The sequence below is a fragment of the Etheostoma cragini genome, chromosome 13 (genome assembly GCF_013103735.1).
Source record: "Etheostoma cragini isolate CJK2018 chromosome 13, CSU_Ecrag_1.0, whole genome shotgun sequence".
In the NCBI taxonomy this organism is placed as follows: Eukaryota; Metazoa; Chordata; class Actinopteri; order Perciformes; family Percidae; genus Etheostoma; species Etheostoma cragini.
In genome coordinates this window covers 5,548,526-5,570,976 of record NC_048419.1, presented here as the reverse complement: position 1 = coordinate 5,570,976, position 22,451 = coordinate 5,548,526, and the positions used below count along the sequence as shown (strand labels likewise).

At 41.0% G+C, this 22,451-nt stretch overlaps 1 protein-coding gene across 2 annotated transcripts in view; it reads right to left on the bottom strand.

Moving 5' to 3' along the window:
* Positions 1-22,451, bottom strand: part of uvrag (UV radiation resistance associated gene) — a 91,254-nt gene that overhangs the window by 37,975 nt on the left and 30,828 nt on the right. For both annotated transcript variants that reach the window (XM_034889552.1, XM_034889553.1), the window contains 4 exons: positions 20,852-20,936; positions 18,229-18,316; positions 17,551-17,611; positions 14,088-14,253 (listed from right to left, as the gene is read on the bottom strand). In XM_034889552.1, coding sequence (XP_034745443.1) covers positions 14,088-14,253; positions 17,551-17,611; positions 18,229-18,316; positions 20,852-20,936 — 400 coding nt within the window. The remainder of the gene's footprint in view (positions 1-14,087; positions 14,254-17,550; positions 17,612-18,228; positions 18,317-20,851; positions 20,937-22,451) is intronic.

Below are 22,451 nucleotides of genomic sequence, written 5' to 3'. Positions count from 1 at the left end.
TTTGGAAAATGGCTGCAATGAAACAAAGAGTGAAAAATTTAAAGGGGTCTGAATACTTTCCGTACCCACTGTAGATCTATCAGTGTGAAAATACCAATAAAGGACGGTGGGATTAAGAGGGGGTCCATTGCTTGTTCATTTTACCTTGAGAGACTAATGTTCTTTGGCTCTGCAACAGGCAGTGAATGATTCCCATCATTGAAAACGGCCGTTCATGTAGCCAGCAGCGCTTACAGTCAGTAACTCTTGTAGATGCCTGAGTGGTCTATGATCCAATCCCACAGACGCCACCTCTGTGCCTTGTTAAACTGAAATATCAAACAGGAGCGTAGGCGTCCAAACAGCCTGTCCATCCGCCGCTGAGCAGGAACAAAGAGAACTTTTCCTTTCAGCATAGTGGGGAAGTCCCAATGGTGCCAGTCAGATGTCTTAGTTAGCACTGCACAGGGAGTGCTCTTAAAGGATGTGGAAGTTATCCTTGGGTGTTGGGATAGGGTAGAGAAAATATGTTGACATGTAGACAGGGGAGATTCTCTCTGCTATCAGGGACTTAAAGCTGAACTCATCCCTTCCTGTCATTATGTGCTTATGTCTGCTGATCTCCCACTGAGTCCCATATTTTGGGAAACCAGCTCCATGAACTGGGCAAGACGTTGGTCTGACAAAACACACATGCGATGACCTTTATTATCTACTATCATAGCCTAATCTAAACCCCATCTCTTAATACTTCACCTTAATCTTTAGAGTGACTTAAACCCAATCCCACTCTTAACGTCTCAACCCCACACTGAAATAATGCTTTTTAAGATATTGGAGCTAATATGTCTTAATTTTATAGGATTTGCACTGTTCCTTTCTGCAAATGAAAATGACATCTGGGATTTGTCAGAACAAAGGTCCAACAACACAAGTGAAATGTTACAGAGCCAGGTATTGCCGTAAGCATACATACACATAGATGCAGTAGCGATGACGTTAGTTGCATTAACAGCTGGTTTGTTGTTGTTGCAACAGCTGCCAAAAGGCCCTGCCAACAGGGGAACAATGAGCAGAGGAAATATTATTGTAAAAATAAGCTTTTCCATCTGAAAACTAACAAATAAAGCTTGTGTTATTGTCTGATGTACATGTAAGGCGGGACCACATCAAAACAGCACAGAATTGTGTTGGAAGCAGCACCGTGATGCCTCTCCTCGGGTAACTTCCACAAATGATTATAAAATGCACCAGCTCAACTTAAATGAGCTACAGGACTTTTCTGTGACATTGTTTTCATTAGCTACTGGAGTTAGGACACACCAGTTGAGTTCAGTCCACAAATTCTCCATTGGATTCAGGTCAGGGCTTTGTGATGGCCGCTCCCGTCCTTTTACTTTGTCTTCGTTGACCATATTGTCACGACTTTGGGGGTATGCTTAGGATCGTTGTACCGCTAGAGGAACCAACTACAACTGAGCTTCAAATTTCTAGCTGATGTCTTGTCTTGCCTGATGTTGTTTCAATATTTGCAGATAATCCTTCTTCCTCACGATGCCATCTATTTTCCAACTTAATTTGGAACTGTGTTATTTGGCTGGAAAGCCTCACCCTTTTTCCTACACACACAAGGCTGATAAATGTGGCCAATTGTGGTGAATTTGTGTCTCATTTCATCACCAAATAACTGTCCTCCAAAAGGCTATGACTTTGTCCTGGTGATCATCTGCAAAACGTTCTTGCCTTTTTTTATGCCTGTAGGATTTGGGACTTCTTCCATTCAATACAGCCTTTCAGCTACTCTCCAAGTAGTAGATTTAGATACATTGTTACTTTGTGCCTCTGACTTCTTCACCAGCTTCTTTGTTGTCGTCTTGGGGTTCAGTTTGACCGTTCGGGCCGAGGTTTGTTCAGCCCTAGGGGATGTTGTTCTCCTTCTTCCTGAACGATTCAGTGTCTGTGTGGCTCCATCATTTTTATACCCGAGTACAATTAATTTCACAGACACTTGTGGGGCCTTCAGCTGCTTGGAAATTGCTCCAAAGAAGAAACAACACATGGGGCGGCATCTAGCTCACCCAGTAAGCCCCATGTTGGCTGAGTTTTGCAGGGCCTGGGTTCGAATCCGACTGCGTGTCATCCTCCATCTTTCTCCCCCTTTCATGACTATCCACTGTCACTAATAAAAGGGAAAAGACCCACGAATTAATCTTTTTTTTTTTTTTAAAGGAAGAAGAAATCACACTTGCGAAGGGTCCAAATTCCTTTTCTGAGGTTTTGGCAAAATTTCATGGATTTTCCCTTAGTATAAAGTGCTATAAGGCACTGACCAAGTCCTTAAATACAGGTGTACTCCCCATTAAAACACAGATGCATCCACAATTAGTTTCTAATAATGACAAATGGCCTATCGGGAGCTTCCAAAAGTAATTTCAGTTGCAGTTTTAAGAGACAATCCACATGGTGTGTTTAAACGTTTGACCTACTTGAGAATAAAAGTATTGGGTATTTTTATGAAATTATCTCTTATGGGCATAAAGTAGCTAACCATTGACTTAACAGAATGTATGGTAATATGTGGAGTTTGGAAAAATTGTGTTTGAATGTCTTTAGCCTAGGTGTATCAAAAATATGACCTCAACTGCAGTGATGTCAGAAGCAGCAGATGCGTTCTGATGTGCCTGTACTGTACATTATGCACAGACATGTGTTGAACGCTTTGTGTGTGTGTGTGTGTGTGTGTGTGTGTGTGTGTGTGTGTGTGTGTGTGTGTGTGTGTGTGTGTGTGTGTGTGTAGTGAGTATGTACATCCGGCATGCCTCCTCTGTGTGTGTGTGCCCCCTGGAGACTGGGTCATGGTCTCTGGTTAATCCTGTGTGGGAGCAGATATGGGGCTCTTCCCCCCCCCCACCCCCCGTCTAACTCTGACCTACAAGTGCTTGAGGCAATTTGAGAATACACTTCCTCCTTCTGTCAACTGAGATCATGCTAACGACACTGTAACCCTGCAGGTTAATGTATAGATTCAGAGGTGGTTGTGACATTCTGAAGGCCAGACTTTACTCCAATCTTGATGTTCTGAAATCTTTGATCATACCCACGTTTCAGCATTTCAGCTGTAACAGCATTTGCTTTTGATAACATCAACTTACCCGAGGCTTTTGTTTTATTTTATCTGTTTGTTTTCTCCTACTCATAGCTGAGCCTGTCTGGAGATACTCACTGTAAACACCTCCTCATTCACACATTACACTGCAACTCTGGGAAGTTAAAGAAGTAAACCCTCAACAGATGGGGGGCATTCTAACAGGATGTTGCTTCTAAAAGCTGGCGAGTAAAGAGTGAGAAGCTGTAGCCTCAGGGCCCCGCGGTCAGTCACTTTGTGGCCCCTCTATATCCCCGACATGCAGCCAGGGCCCCACGGAGCAGGCGGCATGCCACAGGCCATATCTAAGCAATAGGAAATAACAAATAGGGAAAGAAAGAACAAAATAGGCATTCCCCTTGCACCGCTGGCATTCCCAATATCACTTCCCCACAAAACCGATAGGATTTGTTTGCTGATCAACACTCACAAAAAAGCAAAACCGAGCCTGTTTCAACACAAACGCAAAAACATGAACATACACCGTCATTGTCACAGCCCAGTGATTAATGACTGCTGTCCACTGTGTCTGAAATCACACTGGTGCGACCCCGGTTCACCAAACACTAGGAATTCCCCCCGGGGACGTCCAGTAAAGTCAAATATATTATTACACACCAGTGGGGAGAATGGAGGGAGGAAGTCTGAGGATGGAGGGAAGGGAGGAATCACCAAAGCAGTATGTGATACAGTTAATGAGCACATCTGATCTTATATAATATCTAATCTGACCAGATTTGTCCCAGTGAGATTTAAATGCCTTTTAAAAAGGAGACCATGCCAACAAAAGCGCTATCAACAATAAAAGATGTAGCGCAAACATACAACAATGCAAAAAGTCAGAATACAAAGTCTCATAAACGAAACAGAAAGCACTCAAGAACAATTTATTTTGCGGTCAAAAAAAGTCATTTTTTTCTTTTCCAGTTTTCATCTAACTACGTTTTGGATCATGGGACAGATTACTAATCATTGTCACATGTCACTATCATTCTTAGTATAACATTGAACATGTAAGTGTTGTGTATTGGAGAGAAATAAGGAATAGCAGAGTCAGAGGAGACAGAGCACCATTTTTTAAATCACTCAGCCAGCGGCAGCACCATACACTGAGGTAGTCCTCTACACTAAACAGGATGAAATAAATAACAGTCCTGGAGGAATATACAGGCCAAAACCAGTACCCTGTCTGTCCATTATGATAGAGGGTCCAGAATAAACAGACACAAACAAGAAAGATCGACACACAGGCTGGAGAAGTCATGTTTGTTGCACTAATTGGGCTTTCCCACTGGCTGGTAAGATAGTTTTTGTGTTTTCAAATGAGCTCATGTTTACTTTGACTCTTGTACCGTGTGCATGATGCTGTTTGTTCTTTTGTTTAATTTTGTTGTACATAAAAATCAAATTTAATCATCTCTATCTCAGCCGTGCTCCTCACATTTCCTCACTTTCCTTAATCAACCCGTTTCTTCCGTCAGCACATCCCTCTCCAGCTCCCCTCTGTGGCAGCCCTGTTGACGGGTCGTGTCCGTGAAACACACAGCAAACTGAATATGACAGGAACCATAATCAACACACCCACTCACTTTAGCATCTATTTAAAAAGACTGATTACTGAAACATGAAATCTGCTTTCGTTTAGCTAATATTCAACTCTGTGGACTGGACAAAAAGATGAAAAATAAATGACACTGAGTTGAGAGCAATAGTCAATGCCCTGCCCCCTCTTGCTCATAAAAAACTGCCCGTCTCTTTCCTTCTCATCCACCCTTCAGAGCAATCTCACCGCAGCACAGTTAACGTGCAAGTGCTAGCCCTGTGTGTAGACACAAAAATATGTAATTAATAAGTGTGGAGCCCTGACACCATAAAAAGACAAAAGTTGCATCTCAAAGGAAACTCCCCTGTATTTACGGGAGAGAATATGTGCGCCCCAGCCTGCCAGCTCTTTAACTGCAGGGTCTAGACATAGACTACTTTAAAAAATAAAATAAAAGGAGGACTCTCGTTAAAAGGAGGAAACAACCAATAAAATATAGCTACAATGATGAGATAAAGAATAGGAAGTTCTTTGCTCTTTCTTGGTGTCCATTTCTGTTGGGATTTTTTAAAGCACTCTGTGCCCTTTCTTTTATTCCTGTTGAGGGATCTTTTAATAGCAGTCTGACTTACACTTCTTTCATCTTAGAGTGATCCACCACCACCAGTGTCTACACAGTCTCCCAGGACTGCACCCCAGAGGCCTCCTAGCAGGTGTCAGCAGCTCATGGCGTCTTTTATGCCCTCCAGACAGTTAAACGGTTAAACATTTGTAGGGCTCTTTGTGCAAAGAGAATAGGTGAGGCTACAACGGCCCAAAGACTTTAGTTAAAGCTTTATATACGCATTCTGCTTTTTACATACAGCCTGTTTAAAACTGGCATTGATTTTTGGAGTTTTAGCAAAACAACAGAACCAAAATGTTTTTTTAGTTAAAATGCCCATCTTCTCTATATTCAGTCCTGTTAAAAGCCATATAAGACCACAAGGTCAATGGGGGCTTCCTGTGAAAACTTTGAAGAGCATGTAAACGCAAGCACCTTATTAGTATATATTGGACTCTTCTCTCTTCCCTCTTGGGTCCAGTGTATTAAACGTAGGAGTAAAAAAAGGAAGACGCAGCTATGCAGGTGGGTGGTCGTGCTCAGCTTTAGCGTGGTTCATGAGAATACAGAGGGAAGACTCCTAGTGACTGGCTGACCTGCTGTAATGTATACACAGGCTGAGGCGTCCACATGTGCTGGCTTGCCTGTTTAGACATCCTAATTAATACTCCAAATGTGCAAAACAATAGCTCTGGCTCACATATCGGAGACGAGGCTTGGCCAGTATGTACACCCGTGTTGTAATGGTGGGAGGGGCAGGGGGAGGGGGTGCTTGTAAGTTTCAGAATATCTTTAATGTGCATTTTCAAACGGCATGGGACCATAAATCATCTGGGCCTGCTTTATAAAAAAAGAAAAAAAAAAAAAAACACCTGCCTTGCAACTGTCAGAGAACTAATGGCAGTGGTTACCATATAAATCACAGTGAGCTGTAATTTTCAATCTCTGAGAAATGATTACACTGAGCATCTGTCAGTGAATGCTATTTTAATGGCCGCTGCTGCACTTAAGACCCCTGTATAACTGTTTCGCCATCTTGGTCTCTGTCGTCTCCTGAGTGATGTGGCGGTTATTAGCTCTGTCATACTGGGTTTTCATCACAGCTCTTAAGAATATCCAGGGTTCCGCTGACCCCAGCACCCAACCCCTGCACTCTCATTTTCTACTCCTTTTCCCTTTGTTTTTTCCATTGTTATAATCACAAGCAGAATTCTACATAGTATTCACTCGCCAAAAACGTAAACCAGAGCAGATCATCACTCCACCCAAAATGCAACTTTAAAAAAAAAAAAACTGTTGCTATCTGAACTGAAATCAAAAGATTATAACGCCAATTAAGCGTGAATATTCTGACCTCATTTCAGTTTCTGGTCAACACCAATTTTCATGATCATAGCCGGACCAACAAAAGTCTACAGCCATGCGAGCAGCTCTGCTGGGCTGTACTTTAGCACAGCAGTGCTTTGAGCTAAATCATACCGTAGACATGCTCACGAAGTTAACAAGCTGATGCCAAGCACATCGAATATTTACCATGTTCATCTTTTTAGCGTGTTAGCATGTTAACATTTGCAAATTAGCACTAAATACTGCGGCTGATTTGGTCAAACAAAAATTACAATTTTTACCTGGTGATGGTGCTAGATGCTAGAAGTCAGAGGAGATTATAATTCTGCCTGAGGGGGACATTAATGTGTGTACAAAATTTGATGGCCATTCTTTAGGTAGCTGTTGAGCCATTTGACTTAAAACCACACATGTCAACATCATGGTAGCTCTAGAGGAAAAGGCAGGAGGCTCACAAAAGTCAGTAGGGTTCATCCTCTGGGCAATATGAATGTCTATACAACATTCTGTTCCAATCCATCTAATGGTTGTTGAAATACTTGCACAAAGGGGTGGACAGACCAACAGACAGACATGGCCGTAGCATGGCTAAAAAAGCAAGCAAGAGTTTACAGTATATAAAGACCGGGGTGTTACAGGTACATTGATTGTTTCCCCTCAATCTCTGACCAAAAGTACGTTATTAGAGTTCTTAGCTGGCTGGGTCATCCCGTTCAAGATACAGCATCCTCCAGAAAGCCAGATGCTTCTTGTTATCTTTTTAATGAAGTACGAACAAAGACTTCTCCAATGGTCTGCACAACAGCAGGGCTCCAAGATGAATGGCTGCTTATTCAACTAACCTGTCAACCTAAAAGAGAGTCCTTGACTTCTTTAGAGCTATTATAAACATAGCATTCCTGCCGTTGTCCTTGAGTGATTTGGTAGAAAACCTCAGAAGACAAGTAAACATTCGGTCCAGTCTCAGGGTGCCTTTGTAGTTGACACTTAAATAATGAGCTATTTGTTGGAATTTGATTTAAACTATCTGGATCCCAAGTGGATCACCTCCTTCATTCTTTCTATGAAGAACACATTAACTGACCCACTAGGAAACATATCACACTCCTTAATAATAATTCATTCTATAATGCCAGACAATGTGCAGTCTCTTACAAAACCAAGTAGAACATCGTACAATTCTCCTAACTATAAAAACTCTTGAATTCCAGTTGAAGCTGAATTCTGTATTTACAGTGACAATTTGTAATTTAGGACAGAGTGTGGGGAAACAATAAAGATGACACCTTTAAAGAACGTAAAGGTTGATCAGGTGCCAAAAATGAAATTTCATATACTGTATAATATTGGCTGATACCAGAAATGCCAGGATGGAGATCTTAAAACCCCTGGATATAAAATCCCATCTACTGTATCTGCATTGTTATAAAAGATTGAAAGTGTCTAAGCATGTAACTTGGGTTAGCTATGGATACTTCATGTCCGGGCTGTAGAATGTGCTACAGCCTTTGCATTACATGTGCAGGTGTTTGGTCCCTTGTCTTGTGACTGTCTGTGTGTGTGTGTTTGTTTCTGAATACGTTGTTTTGTCTTCCCTCCCTCCCGTCTATCCTCTCTATGTTTTTTGGTCCTGGGACGTGTACCCAGCCTCAATGTATTGAATGTAATTGTTTGTCACGGTTTATAATTTTTGAATGTATGAAAAAAAAGAAAATAAATTAAAATACATTTTTTTAAATGATCAGTAGTGCCATTTTTTATTATGTGTGTTTGTGTGTGTGTGTGTGTGTGTGTGTGTGTGTGTGTGTGTACTCCTTCCTGTACAATGAGTCCTTCAGCAGGATGTTTAACGCGCCATGTAGCCTAACAGTTCTTTTCCCCATCATTGCTATGCAGGTCTGGGTGATTTGGGTGCAGGCCCCCTTAACTCCTGTGCACATGGTCCATGTTAAGAGAAATGAAACCCCTGAAGCCCCGGAACAATAATAACTCACAGGTTCCTCTTGTCTTGAGCTGGCCTCCCTCCCCTGGCATTCACATTCACTACCTCCACCGAGTTTACTTATTGTTTAAACCAAGCAGTGATGTGTAAATCCCACTCACAACCTTTTTTCCTTTAGCCATGATAAAGAACAAAACAAAAAACTGATTTGCCTCAATTCTTCGGGCGAAGGACTATAGGAGGCAGTGCTAGTTTTTTAATGGCTGGGCTCTGGTCTCAATCAGACACTGGACATCTGGATCACATCTCTCTAGGTCTCTACCATACAATCAGAAACACTGGAACTGGGCTCTCCAAAGGACAAAATGTGGGCTCAACATGTCGTTAGAGTCCACTGATTTCAGAGAACATGTCTTGGGGGGGTGTCAAACAGACCAGTCATATTCCACACTTTACTTTCAGACATTCTTACAGGACCAGTTAAACATTCTGGAGGGCAACAAAGTTCAGATCAACACATGCCTTTTCCTGTGGAAAAATATCTTACTACATGAAATAAGGCAGCCATTACTTTACCCAGCAGGTGGAAAGGAATAAAGTGATATTAGCCAAACACAAAAGGTGAAATATATTTATATTCTTCACACCACACTGAAGACCCAAATCAAGGAACAGGTTAGGCCTGAAAATACCCAGGGCTCTAACACATAAACATGAGCGTAATCTGGATCCACACTTGTTTGGGCAGTAGAATCACAGAAAGGGGATGCTGAGCCTTACTTAAGTATGTATGGAGTCAACTAAATATAGCACAAAGATTCATCACATTGCAAGAGTAGGGTTAGGACAATTACCGTTTAACTGGGGCCTACAGTGCAACTAAAACATTAGGTTCCTATGTGCACACCATTATAATTGACTGACTGCTTAATAATCCTACCACGCTCGGAGAAAGTGATCCAATGCCACCTCACTTATCAACACTGGCTGCGTCTTTCAGACACTTTAATCACCCCTTTTTTGTACACTTTGGAGCTCGGCTGGTTGCTTTCCATCTCCCCACACATAATTTTGCTATGTGTCTGCAGCCCGCCAAGACCTCAGGGGTCATAAACATGTGAAGGGGGGGGGGGGGGGGGGGGGGGGGGGGGGGGGGGGGGGGGGGGGGGGGGGGAGTTTGCTGGTGCGTTTGGCCCCACTCAGGGACACCTAAGGGCAATGCTAGATTGGGGTGTCTGTTCAACAGCCACACGGCCTACAAGTTTATTTTTTGTTGCTGGACCTGCTGTAAATATCCTGCATGGTAGGACTAGAAATGTGTAAAGGGACTCACAGTGAGCCTCCCCAGCTGGTGTCATGATATAATCACCCACACAGAGAGATGGCCGCTCAATCACGGTGTTGTCTGATAATGTCTCTCTTTTCCTCACACACTTTCCCCCAGCTGTTTGTCTTCTTAAGTACGACACATGTGGATGTGAAAGTGTCCGTGCTGATTTACACATCACTCCCATGTGCCTCGGCCGAGAACAAGTGGTCATTTGTTATGTAATCTGAGAGTACAGCACAAATAAATACAAAAGGTTTTTACTAAATAAATGGCATTTTTCAAAGGACTTCTTCCATATATTGTATCATTTCCTTCTTTTATTTATTTCAGTCCTTTTTAATTTCCATTTCTTTGATTCAAATAATTGGGCCGTGATTATTGTATTTTTGTATTTATTGCCTCAAATATTTACATTTATATTTATCATAACCATATTTATTTATGTACTTATTTAATACTGACCTAAATGGAGTTCCACAGCCCATTCAAATATGATCTGATTTAACATCGCCATGTGGCCTGCATGTCCTTTTCTACCAATTTAAATCATTTACTATAATGAGTCTACTCCAGGTTTCAAATGACCCCAGCCGACTGCTCAGCACAAAAAGAGGCCCACAGGGGCCCCCAAGGTGCCCACATTTGTTCAGATTCCCACACTTGCATAAAATGTGTAAATATTTATTACATAAAAAACAACAATAAGGGCTGAAAGATTTTGCTGATATCAACCAGACTCTGCACAGCAAAAGCAGAGTTGCGTGCATAATGATAGAGCTGACAAGTCCAAGAATGTCTCTGGATCTTTACTCTCCTCTTCCGGTGGCATTGAACCTAGCCAGGCTGCTAACTTTAACACTGCCGGTGCAATCATATTCACTCACATCCATGGCTTTTGGTAACATTGCTGATTATAGCATAATCTTCCTCATCACTCCCCCTCTCACAGTTGAATGTGTGGAATGTCAATATGCACGTAAAGTGCATACCAGAGTAAGCATGCAATTAACATAACGGAGCAGGGTTTTTTTTTATTCTGACTTGATGCATAGTTACAGGATCATAACATATACAAAATAATAATTTCATCATATTGGCCCTCATTGTAATTACAGTGTCTATACAAATAATGATAAGCAACTCTGACAAAGCCCCAGGTGTGGTTAGATTCTCACTTTATCATTTGCTTTGCTCTATGTCAACATAATATTTGCAATCACGAATAGTTCTTGATTTTTTAAAAATGACATAATGCTCTGCTGTAAAGATAGGAAGCACAGTGGTTACAGCCCTAGGGCGTGTCAGAGACACTCGCACTGAATGGGCACTGTGATTTACAGTCTCGGCACAGCTTGATTATAGATTATCTGAACACCTGAGTAAGTTGTAAAATAAGGGGAACTTGTTACCATGGGCAAAACAAAACAGCTTAAGAAGAAAGCAACCCTGTAAAAACTATGCAGGTATGAAGCGGAACTGGGGAGAGACGTGCTTTTTTTTTGTTGCAAAAACAAGTAGATGTATTGAAATGTATCTGCAATGTAGCAGGCCCTATCTGAGTGTTTCATATTGTCAAATCCAAATCCAGAAGCCAAGCCCCAGTGAAAACGCTCTATTGCGGGCTGCTGTGTGGTTTGTGTGTGTGTGTGTGTGTGTGTTGCAAATGCAGTCAAAGAAAACTCAACCACAAAAGCAGTAAGAAAATGTGAGCATTTTCTAAAAGGAAAATAATTGGTTCAACAAGTCGCTATTTATGGCCTGACTATTAAGTTACAGAAGTTGAAGGTTTCCACATCACAAATGTGTCACAGCACAACAACACCAGAGAGAAGAGAAACCAACTGTTTACAGCAACTGTGAAAAAAGGGGACAAAGAACATTAAAAGCACTCGCCCGCACACACTCGTGTTGAGGATGCATTGATTAATAGTAGTAACATTCTGAAGTACTGAGAAACATAGTAGATTTTTTCAATCTGAAAACACAACCAGAAAATGCACTATATTCGTTTTCTGTTGTGTATTAAAATAATCGCACATTAGAGGCCCACGATATTTGATCTAATCCAATCTGATTTAATGACTTTTCAAGGCTTTTCCAGGCCTAATTCACTCAACTGCAAGGACCCAATTCCGTGCATACACGGTACCACTCCGTAATAAATATCTAGATTTATGATCTGATGAAAACTTAAAAATAAGGCTTCAAAGAGAATAACAGTATAACAAGCCTGGCGATTTATTGACTACAAGATCCCAGGTCTTTGAAATCTGGCAGCACTAAGTTATTTGATGTGGCTCTTATGGTTTGATGGATAACTAGAAGTGTGATAAACGCGGTGGAAATAAAAGAACAGTGTGATGATTAAGCAGTGGTTACGTACTTTCTTGTTAACGGTGTTAAAAATGTAACAAATGTTAAACGCTTTTTCAAAATCTCGGCTGTTGCAGTTGGAAAGTGCAGCTGAGATGTCTGATTAACGCTCCTTTTGTCTTACAGTGATTCTTTTCCACTGAGTAGTGTTCCTCTCTATGATCTTTTCAACAGGTAACAAAGACAACTATGCAAATGTTCCAAATGGTCGATACATAGCAACATATAAAGAAATGTTGTGAAAAAAAAAAATATATATATATATATATATATATATATATATATATATATATATATATATATATATATATATAATAATAATTCAGGAAACAGGATACGGACTAACTGTGTGGTACAATGTGTACAACAAAAGTAAATATAAAAAGGTAATGTATTAACCTTTTTTCTATTTTTTTTTTTAAACTGTTTTTGTGTAAAGCACTTTGAACTGCCCTGTTGCTGAAATGTGCTATACCAATAAAGCTGCCTTGCCTTGCATAGAAAAGTAACTAAATCATCAATTTTTTTTGAGTTAGTAACTTACACATGCAGACACTTGTTTACACATAGTGTCAGTATACATTGTTAGAAATTGTAAAGGGGGCTCGTTCAAGCTAAAACAGGATGTAAAGTTGTTTTTTAAGTCACATTCGATAAGATTTTGTGTTTGTCTACAATAGAACTAGCACTGGTGCCAACACTGTTGGGTGAAGCAATTCCCGCAATAACCTTGTTTACATGAGACATTGTGAAGAACTTTTTTTTTTTGTTAAACAAATAACGTCCTGACTCACCACATTCAAATTCTAACACCAAGGTTATGCTCCACTGATATATGTCTTTATTGGAATTAAAAATGAACTTCAGGATTTTATGAAAGAATGGTCTAAACTGCTATGATATCATGTTAAGCTGCATGTGTTGGCAAAACTGGACCTTTGGACAAGCATAGCAACAGGAACTTAAAGGGTGGGGCTTAACAAACAGTCAATTTATAATAAAAGTAATCCCTTACTGTCAAGAAACCAAATACACTGTCATCTAGTCTACAATGAAAAACAATATTCTCGTCCTACCAAACATTTCCTTGTCCGTTTCCTTTCCTTTCTTTGTGCATTTGTTTACCATATGGTCTATATCCACACTGTTCCACGTCTGGGATTGCTCCGTTGGCGCCAAAAAATTCTGTCGGATATCAATCTTTTTGGCTGGATTTTCCACTTTCTTTGTTTAGGAATTCTAAACTCCGGTGGATTTATGAGCACTATGGTTAACTGCTACTCAGATCTCTGCAGGGTAAATTCAGACACCGAGAGTTTTCTGTTGCACGAATAAAACAACTTTTCAACGTACACGTGTTCCACAAAAACAAGTTCCTTCAATTTTTCAATACAATTTTGCAGCGGCACTGTGGCTCTGTCCGGTGCTTAGCGTCACTCAATGACGATTGTGATTTGTTTCAAGAAATGCCAATAAAGCGGAGAACGTTTTTCTCCCATCCCGGAATGTATGGAGTGTGTGGACTAGCCAGAAAATCCTCCGCAGAGCTGTGGAAGAAGGTCTGGCGATGCAAGAATATTTACCAAAGTGTTGTTTGACCCCGTGTCCTCAGCTTTTATATGATTTATCTGAATGTTGATTTCAAAGCGATTTCCCTTTAAGACAGTAAAGAGCAATCTAAGAATTTAGAACAATCTATTTTTTACAGAAGACCAACCTGTTCACCAGGATGTGTGATACGTGCATTTGTGATGAAAGAGATGGTATATTAAGATGAGATGTTCCCTATTGTTTTGTTGGTGTTTCCATGTGAAGTCGACTTACTCTCGCTCCTTCTCAGTGAGTCTGTCGGTGATGGTGTCCTTGATGGAGGAGCGTGAACCCTTGTGGATCACCGGATATCGAAGAGGGATCTGCAGGAAGCACGAGATCATCAGGACCAGGTGCGACGTGTAACCCAGGGCGACGGCCACGCTCCCATCATCCTTAGCTGCAGGACACAAAGTAGAAAAGAAGTCCAAGTAATCACACATTAGACAAGTGATGTTAGGCAGAGCAACACTGGTGTATGTGTTATTCCATCGATGGACTTTTTGACATCACACCAAAGCCTCTAAGAGTTTAATCTCATGCAAATTAAATTTAAAACAGTTGCCTTTTAAATTATTTTTTTTTACACCAAGAACTCCAAGGCGCACAGTCAACAATGTCTGTTTTGTTTGGACTTTGACTTTAATTACATCGAGAAAAAAAAACTGTGTTTACATACACCATATCCATATCTTGTGAATCCAAACAAAAATCTTCAAACATCAAACCAAAGATAGTTTGTGTCCACAGGAAGAAGAGCACTTGCATTCATGTGGGATAGTGTTTGGAAAAGCGATACAAAATGTGGCACAGCGCACAAAGTGCCAATAAAACATTGGCTGCAGTGGGATCCCAATTTCTCGCAGATATGTGCTTGAGAAGCAAAAGCATCACGTAAACCTATCCCCTCTGAGCCCAAATAACTTTAAGGCTGGAAAACTGGACGCCTCTGTGAACATTTCTGAGAGCAAAGAATCTCGTGTTAAGTAGAAGGAATGGTTTCAAGACAACACACTAAGTGGTTTCACATTCTCGAAAGAGCAGCAGGACACTGCTTGAGGCAAAGACTTCCAATCACCGTGGTTTCTATCTTAATGCATTGAAATAATAGACTATGGCAATAGTAATTCGTAAACTCCTTGGCTCATACAGTGTCTTTTAACACAGAAAGCCTGTGTTATATAATTACTTTTCCGGCATTTTCATACTCCATAGCACCACAAGCACCAGGAGTAAACTGCTTCCTGGCCTCTGGTGCTTTTGGGTGATGCTACACACAAACAATCAGGAATATCAGGTCAACTAAAGGACACCTTAGGGTGCCAGTGGAGACTGCTGAAATCTTGTCAGGCTGAGGTGACAAGGAAAAGCTTAGTATCGTGTAAAAGACATGAGCAGAGTGCCACTAGGATCAGGACTCTAACTGAGCCCAACCCTGGTCTCTAAAGTGGAATATCCCCCCCGTAGGCCCTCTTGAACGGATGTCAGTACCCATCCAGACAGTTCTGGACTTGATGGAGCAGACCTCACACAAATGAGAGCAGGAGTGAGCAATGGGGTAAAATGGAGAGTTAAATGCATGCTTCTCTAGTCTGTTATTTAGGGCTGGTTACCGCCACTGATTTCCTGGATCAATTTGATTCCGGTCTACAAGGTCGATTTGGGATATTTCAGTGGCGATACTAATTAGGAATTGTTAAGCTCTACACACCACAGCAGGCAACATACTAAAGTGCAACTTTACAGACTCTACAGTGACTTTTGAGTGACATTTCATTCAGATGTCTTGAGTTGAGAGTCCACGGGACCCTGTTAAAAAAAAAGCTAGCATGGCCATAGTACTCTATATACGTAGTACCAGTGGATTTCTTAGGTCCTATAGTTTCATATGATACAGACAGAGATCCAATCTGGGTTTTCTGAAACAATATTGGATCATTGTATTTTTTTTATTTCCCCAGCCCTACTCTCTACTTTCAAATGTCTCTGCATGTTGTCCTGTTAGAAGGTGAACATGAATGGCTACCTGGATTGCATTACAGCTCTTCTCAACATTCCACACACCACAAGCCACCTGACCAGGAAGGCAAAGGTAGTTAGCAGTAAATGCATTAGGATGTTCTCTGTTAGGCCTTCTTTCTTCTGCCATGACACATGCTCGTTGTTTACTCACTGCTAGGTGTCCACCTATGCAGGATTGGGAGGCAGAAGCAGACACAGGCCTCCACTTTATGGGAACAAGTGATTGCTGCAAACAGAAATGGGCTGGCTGTCACTACGGTGCACTTTACTTTGCTCCTAAAAGATGTTAACAGGTGGAGTGTGACAGCAGGGAGCGGAGGAGATTTGGAGAGGTATTTTTGAATTATGGGTTCAGAGGCCTGCTGGGTCTCACCAGCCGTGAGGAAGGGGAGCTGGAGAATGTTGAATGGACAGTGGCGAGTGTGTTCTCGGGATTAGACAAGTGGTGCGGACCAAAGCTAACCATTCATCTGAGCCACTGAGGAGGTCATAAAGTCATCGGGTTTCCCTCGCTGTGACAGCCAACCCCATTTATCAGGACACATACACTAGAACGTGACCCTTACTCTAACCTACCACACCAACAAGGGCCCGATAACAAGGGCCTTGCGGTTGAAACTGCATGCTGACAATCTTTTCTACGGCGCCTAATACTGTGTCTTTGATATTAAACCGTGTGGTTATTGTGGCTGTGTTTCACTGGGGTGGTGGCAGCAGGTACAGAAGCATCTTTTGAAAAGACCCTAGAAGACAGTGGTAGACTTAACAAGACCTCCATCGGCATCCAACAACAGATCAGAACGGCTAAGTATTAAAAAAAAAACGGAAGAATGCAAAACCAACCTAGTTCCTATTGATAGTGTGAGTGTGTGTGTGTGCGTGTGAGTTTGTGTGTGTTGTGCATGTTTCTGCTCTGCCAGGCCAACACACCTGGCTCAAAACTTTTTCTAGGTTCCAAGAGTCAAAATCATTTATTCTTCCTTTATCAGTATGTGAGGTCTTCTGCCTCCAGTTTGTAGGCACTATGCATTACAGAAACACTTTTAATTGAATTGTATTCATTTATTCCATCAGTTTTTTATTGCGCTGGATGAGAGGAGAAAGGAGAAGAATAATACAAACAAAAAAACTTGCTGAAAACACACCCACGAAGCATTGTGCGTGCGTGCTTGTTAATTAGAATTTAAAGATGGCCTTTGCTGCAGGAAACGGATTACATATGTGCTCAATTATTGCCAACTCATCTCACAAACAGTATGTGAGGCAAGGCATGTTGCTATGTGGAACTTAGTTATTATTGTGTAAAACTTGCCAGAGTTAAAATGAATGCCAACTTTTCCCAGCTAGTAAAACTACAGATGATATAATAATGTCATTATGTCTTTTATGCATTCAAATGAAATACCTGTAATTATGAAACCATGTCATTTATACATGTTAAAGACTGTAATACCTTAGTACAGTTATGCCTAACTGCTGTGTATAGTTGCGAAAGTTATGATCTCATAGATACTGCATCTATGAGATCATCAGAACTCTACATTGGCTTCTATTCACCAAACATTTATATATAACCACAACATTAAAGCGAAGGCAAAACATTTTTTCAACATACCCTACCCCAGCTCATCATTTTGTAACCATGAAACACACAAACAGTTACATCTTAAATTACCTTGAAAATCTTCAGAGTTTGGCAGCTTCACTCCGCAGATGACATAATCGGACTGATTAGCCTGTTGATAAAATAAGAAACAGATTTCATGTTAAAGACAATGATCAGACACAAACGGACCCAGACAAGATGAAACCCTGTGCAGGACGAAACACCAGCACTGCCATTGGCAGAGGCACTCGCTTTAAATCATGCCATCTTTGTGCAGTAGTGTCAGCACTTAAAGTGTTTAATTTGTATTACAAAATGTTTTAGAAAACAACGTGACTGTAATATTTATATTTATGTAATATTTATTTAATATTATGACTCTGGGTGATCTGAGCATTCTTGGGAATTGGACTATCTGAACCATTTCTGCTTGATCAAAACCTTAATAATAATTGAATTTGCGTAGCGCTTTTCCCAAGCTCAAAGCCGCTTTACAGAGTAGAAACAGTGTATAAAAAAAATTAAAATTAAAAAAGTAAGCTAAGGATAGGCAGAACAGAAAAGATGGGTCTTCAGACGGGACTGAAAAATGGTGAGGGACTCAGAGATGCGGATCTCATAGGGGAGGGAGTTCCAGAGCCTGGGAGCTGCCCTGGAAAAGGCTCTGTCCCCAAAACCTTGGTTCTTTAACCAGAGAATTCTTGTCAACAATGTGCTGTGCCGCAGTGTACATCAGGTTGAACTTACCACATCAATGGGGTAGATGTAGGAAAGCTCAGAGAGGAGCTGGCGGCAGCGGAAGGTGAGCTGGGCGTTGGACTTGAGGAACTGCTCTCTGGGGACACAAAACCAGACAGAAGGACGTCAGTGAGTAACCGGCAGGCAGAAGGAGACACAAGCTGTAGCTCCGAGTGGAGGACATGGGAAGATGTAAAGCAATGGAAGACCTAGAGAAAAAGCAGAGATGAGATCGTAGAAAAGGATTGTAGTTGGAAGCGATGGGAAGAAGTGGAAATGAGCGGTATGAAACATCCAGGCTAGTTACTGCTCTACAGGGACCCATTGTGAGGCATTAAGGAAAAAATGACAAAAAGTTTCAAAAAAGTCCGAAAGCGTGACAAAAACGCCAGGTAAAGCGACAAAAAATACGTGGAACACAATGTATTGTGAACTGAAATTGATATAAGTTTGACACATGTGCATCAAGGTAATATAAGTTGGTGAACATATAAACAATTCATGTAAAACAGAGAGGAGAATTAATCATTTATCGTACCATCATAGAGATATAATGAAAGAAAAACTTTACAATTCCAGGTTATTTCAGAAATTGAATGACTAGTATAAACCCTTTGTGCTGAATTACAATCCAAGGATTCCTGTAGATGTGCTAAAAAACGAATGAAGTAAGATGTCTCTTCCACATCCAACAGTATTATAATATCACAGAGGGAACCTATGCTGTAAGTGCAGAAGATTTAAAAGCTACGGCGGTAAAAGTTGCTTTAGAAAGAAAGAAAATAATAATTATTATATTATTATATAATCATTATATGGACAATGAAGATGTGTATGTACAATGAATTAGTTAGAGTTGTGTGAAACCCATTCCCAATGTAAAAGATCCATTACATCTCTGAAGATAAAAAAAAAATATCTATATATATATGTATACTAAATATAACAAGAGTTGTCCAGGAAGTAGCCAAGGTAGCTCAGTTGGTAGAGCAGGCGCACATATATAGAGGTTTATTCGTCTACACAGCAGCCGCAGGTTGGGGTCCGACCTGCGGCCCATTGCTGCATGTTGTTCCTCCTCTCGCTTCCCTTCCATGTCTTCATCTGGCTTATGGAAATAAGGGCCTAAAATCTGTAAAAAAAATAATCTTAAAAAAAAAAAGGAGTTGTCCAGGATGGACTGGGTGCACGGCTATTCCTGTGACTGCTCATGTCTGAGTAACATGGATGATTGGCTGCTTTGTATGAATGGCGTGTGAGTATCCTCTACAATATAGCACCCCTACTTGTGGGTAATAGCCCATCATTTCATGCAGATGAAAGGGGATTTCAAGGGGTAAATGGTTATTGAATGTGATGCACCCTCCCATCCAGGCTTCTCGCCTTACAAAGGCTTTGCCTGTGGTAAGCAGTCTCTTATCCTTTCCCTTTCCCAGTGTGCAGCTGCTTTATGAAAGTCCAGCAGGCCTTCTCTCATCTGATTGGTTAAGCCTAAGGTCCAAGCCTTTAACAAACCACTTTCCCAAAACATAAGATTGTACCCTCCCACTGCCTTTCTTAATGTATGATCACAAAGAAATTCTTTTGGTTAGGGATGTTCCAATACAAGTAGTGACTGACCGATAAATCGGCGGGCCAATTTTTTTAGTGTGTCGGCACAGGCCGATGCCAATGGGTTTTTTTCTGGCATTATTTACTGACCACACAGGCAGCTCTGTGTTGCTAGAGAGATGCTGCAGTTCACGTGTAGACCATGAACTGCCCCTCCCGCAATAACAGTGGGTTTAGAACCCTGAAAGTGTAAACATGTTGCTCTGGGTCATAGAATTAGGAATAAATGACCAGTGATAGAAGTAATGCCGACATTGTTCCGTGGTATTTGTGGGAGTTTTTTTCCGAGTAGTATTCGTTCCTTTCAACCACTGGTGACCAAAGAGGAGTTGGTTTAACACCTCATGTAGACTACACTGTTCTAGAAAGGCTAAATATTTTTAAGTTTTCAAAAAAGCCCCCTTAACTCAACAACTAAAGACTCCTGATGCCTTTCAGCTTTAATTTAGTGATATATTCTGTTTAACAGCAACCACATAACATCCTCTAGTTAACACTTTAAAAAAAGAAGATTCCAAAGATTTCTATGAAAAAACATCAACGAAAGCGATATTTCCAAAGAATGGATGTTAGGCAGATGTATAAGTGTCGGTGTTAATTTCCTGTTTGCTGGGTCTCTTGGCCCCTGCTGGCCTTCCTGGGGCTCTGGTTTACCCTCTGTGACTGCCAGGTACTTCTCAGACAAACAAAGCTGTATCCAGGGTCGGCACTCGCCGAACATGTCTCCCGGTAGGCCAAAGCAAACACAGGCCATTAGGCTTCTTAGCACAATGTGCAAACTCTCCAGGGAGCACACATAAATAGGCAGCGCCAGCCGGAAAAACATCGCCTTATTTTGACTGAGGAAGGTGAAAGGCAGGGAGTAGGGTGTAGTCCCATCACAATTTTACACGACTGAGCAACACATCGGGTCACGTCATTTAGGAGGCTTTGGGTAGTATCTGACGAGGACAAATGCATTTGATAAAGTGTGTTTTCTAAGCAGACACAAAGCAATAGATAATAACAGGGTCACACATACCTCTTGGCAGTGCATTCCTTCTGCAGCTTGGTTAAGGATTCTTTCTCCTCCTTCAGACCCTCGTGCTGAGCAGAGAATGCGTCCTCTGACAGAAAAATAAAAAATAAAGAGTAAATTGTGTGTGTGTGTGTGTGTGTGTGTGTGTGTGTGTATACAGTCAGGTGGGCCTGTGTTTGGTTGGCTGCCATCCACTCTTAAACTTAAGCAAGATCAAACAGTTCTTTTGATCAGGCTAAAACCATTTCCTTTTCACACCACATAAAACCAAACAACACGTGTATGCAAATTACAGGATTTGTCAGACTCTAAATACAGAGCCAGGCAAATAAATATAATCTGACAGATAAGGTACAGTGATGATACAGCTTGTGGAGGCAGTGTAACTGCAGTATTGGCAAGTTCACAATACCTCAGTGTAGCATAAAACCAGAAAGAAGCAAAGTACAATTTAGGGTAGTAACAGAATATCTCTCTAATCTATGTTCAAAAAGCCTCACAGATGATGAGATGGCAGGCAAATGCAACAGAAACATGGCTTACTATTCCAAATGTTTTAAATAAACAAGAGGTTTGACTATCTATTGCACATTGACTATTTCTATTTTAATGTATTTAGTGTATTAAAATGTATTAAATGGGTTCTGTTTTGCAGTAATTATTCCATATGATCCCCATTGTAATAACTAGGTACAGTAACGCAGTAATTCAGAACAACAAAACCACATGTCGGCTACATATTTTTCTCGTGCATTTCCCCCCATACTCCAGAAGAAACAGAATAAAGCAAATTTGGTCTTCTATCTTTGTTTGGAGCCTTGCGGGAATAATTAAAACATTTGGATTGCTGTCGAAACTCAAGGAGTGAGAGCAGAGACACAAAACAAAGCTCTTCAAGCCAAAAAATCACATATGCTTTATGCACAGACTATTAATATAAAAATCAGTAATGAGCTTTGTCCCCAAGGTGGCTGGCCTCCTCCTCCTCAATAAATGGCAAGAGGTTGTGTGATTCTTCAGTGTTTCCCCTTACATATCTCAACCAAATACCCACTCATTTCCATTAAAGGGGACATATAAGAAAAACCTCACTTTGTTAGTGCATGTGCACATAAATTTGGGTATCTGGAGTGCCTTCCAACCTACAAACTGTGAAATAAGACAACCCAGGCAGTTTTTTGTTGCCTAGAAAAGAAAACATGGAATTCAACATGCCATTCAGATTTGGCTCCCCTTCCTATTGCATGCAGGCTCATAACCCAAATCTCCCCAAATCTGAGTAACTCCCCCCATGGCTTGAGAACTACCTTTGGAAAAGTGTGCCATATTTTTCTCAGGCTTGTAAACATGTTCTAGTAAAAACCCAAAATACAAGTATGAACCTGAAAATGAGCAGGATATATCTCATTTAACAATCAGACAACATTAGTACAGGTATACCTATTATACCACCTTGGTAGGTAGACCGGTAAAAGAGAAGCGCATCAAGACGGCTCAAAATGTCGGAGAGATTCAGCATGACCGTTGCCAGTGCGATAAAATCGGCGTATAGCAGATGTATCAGAACGGTAAGTGTAATTAGCATCTTTATGTGTTTATGTTG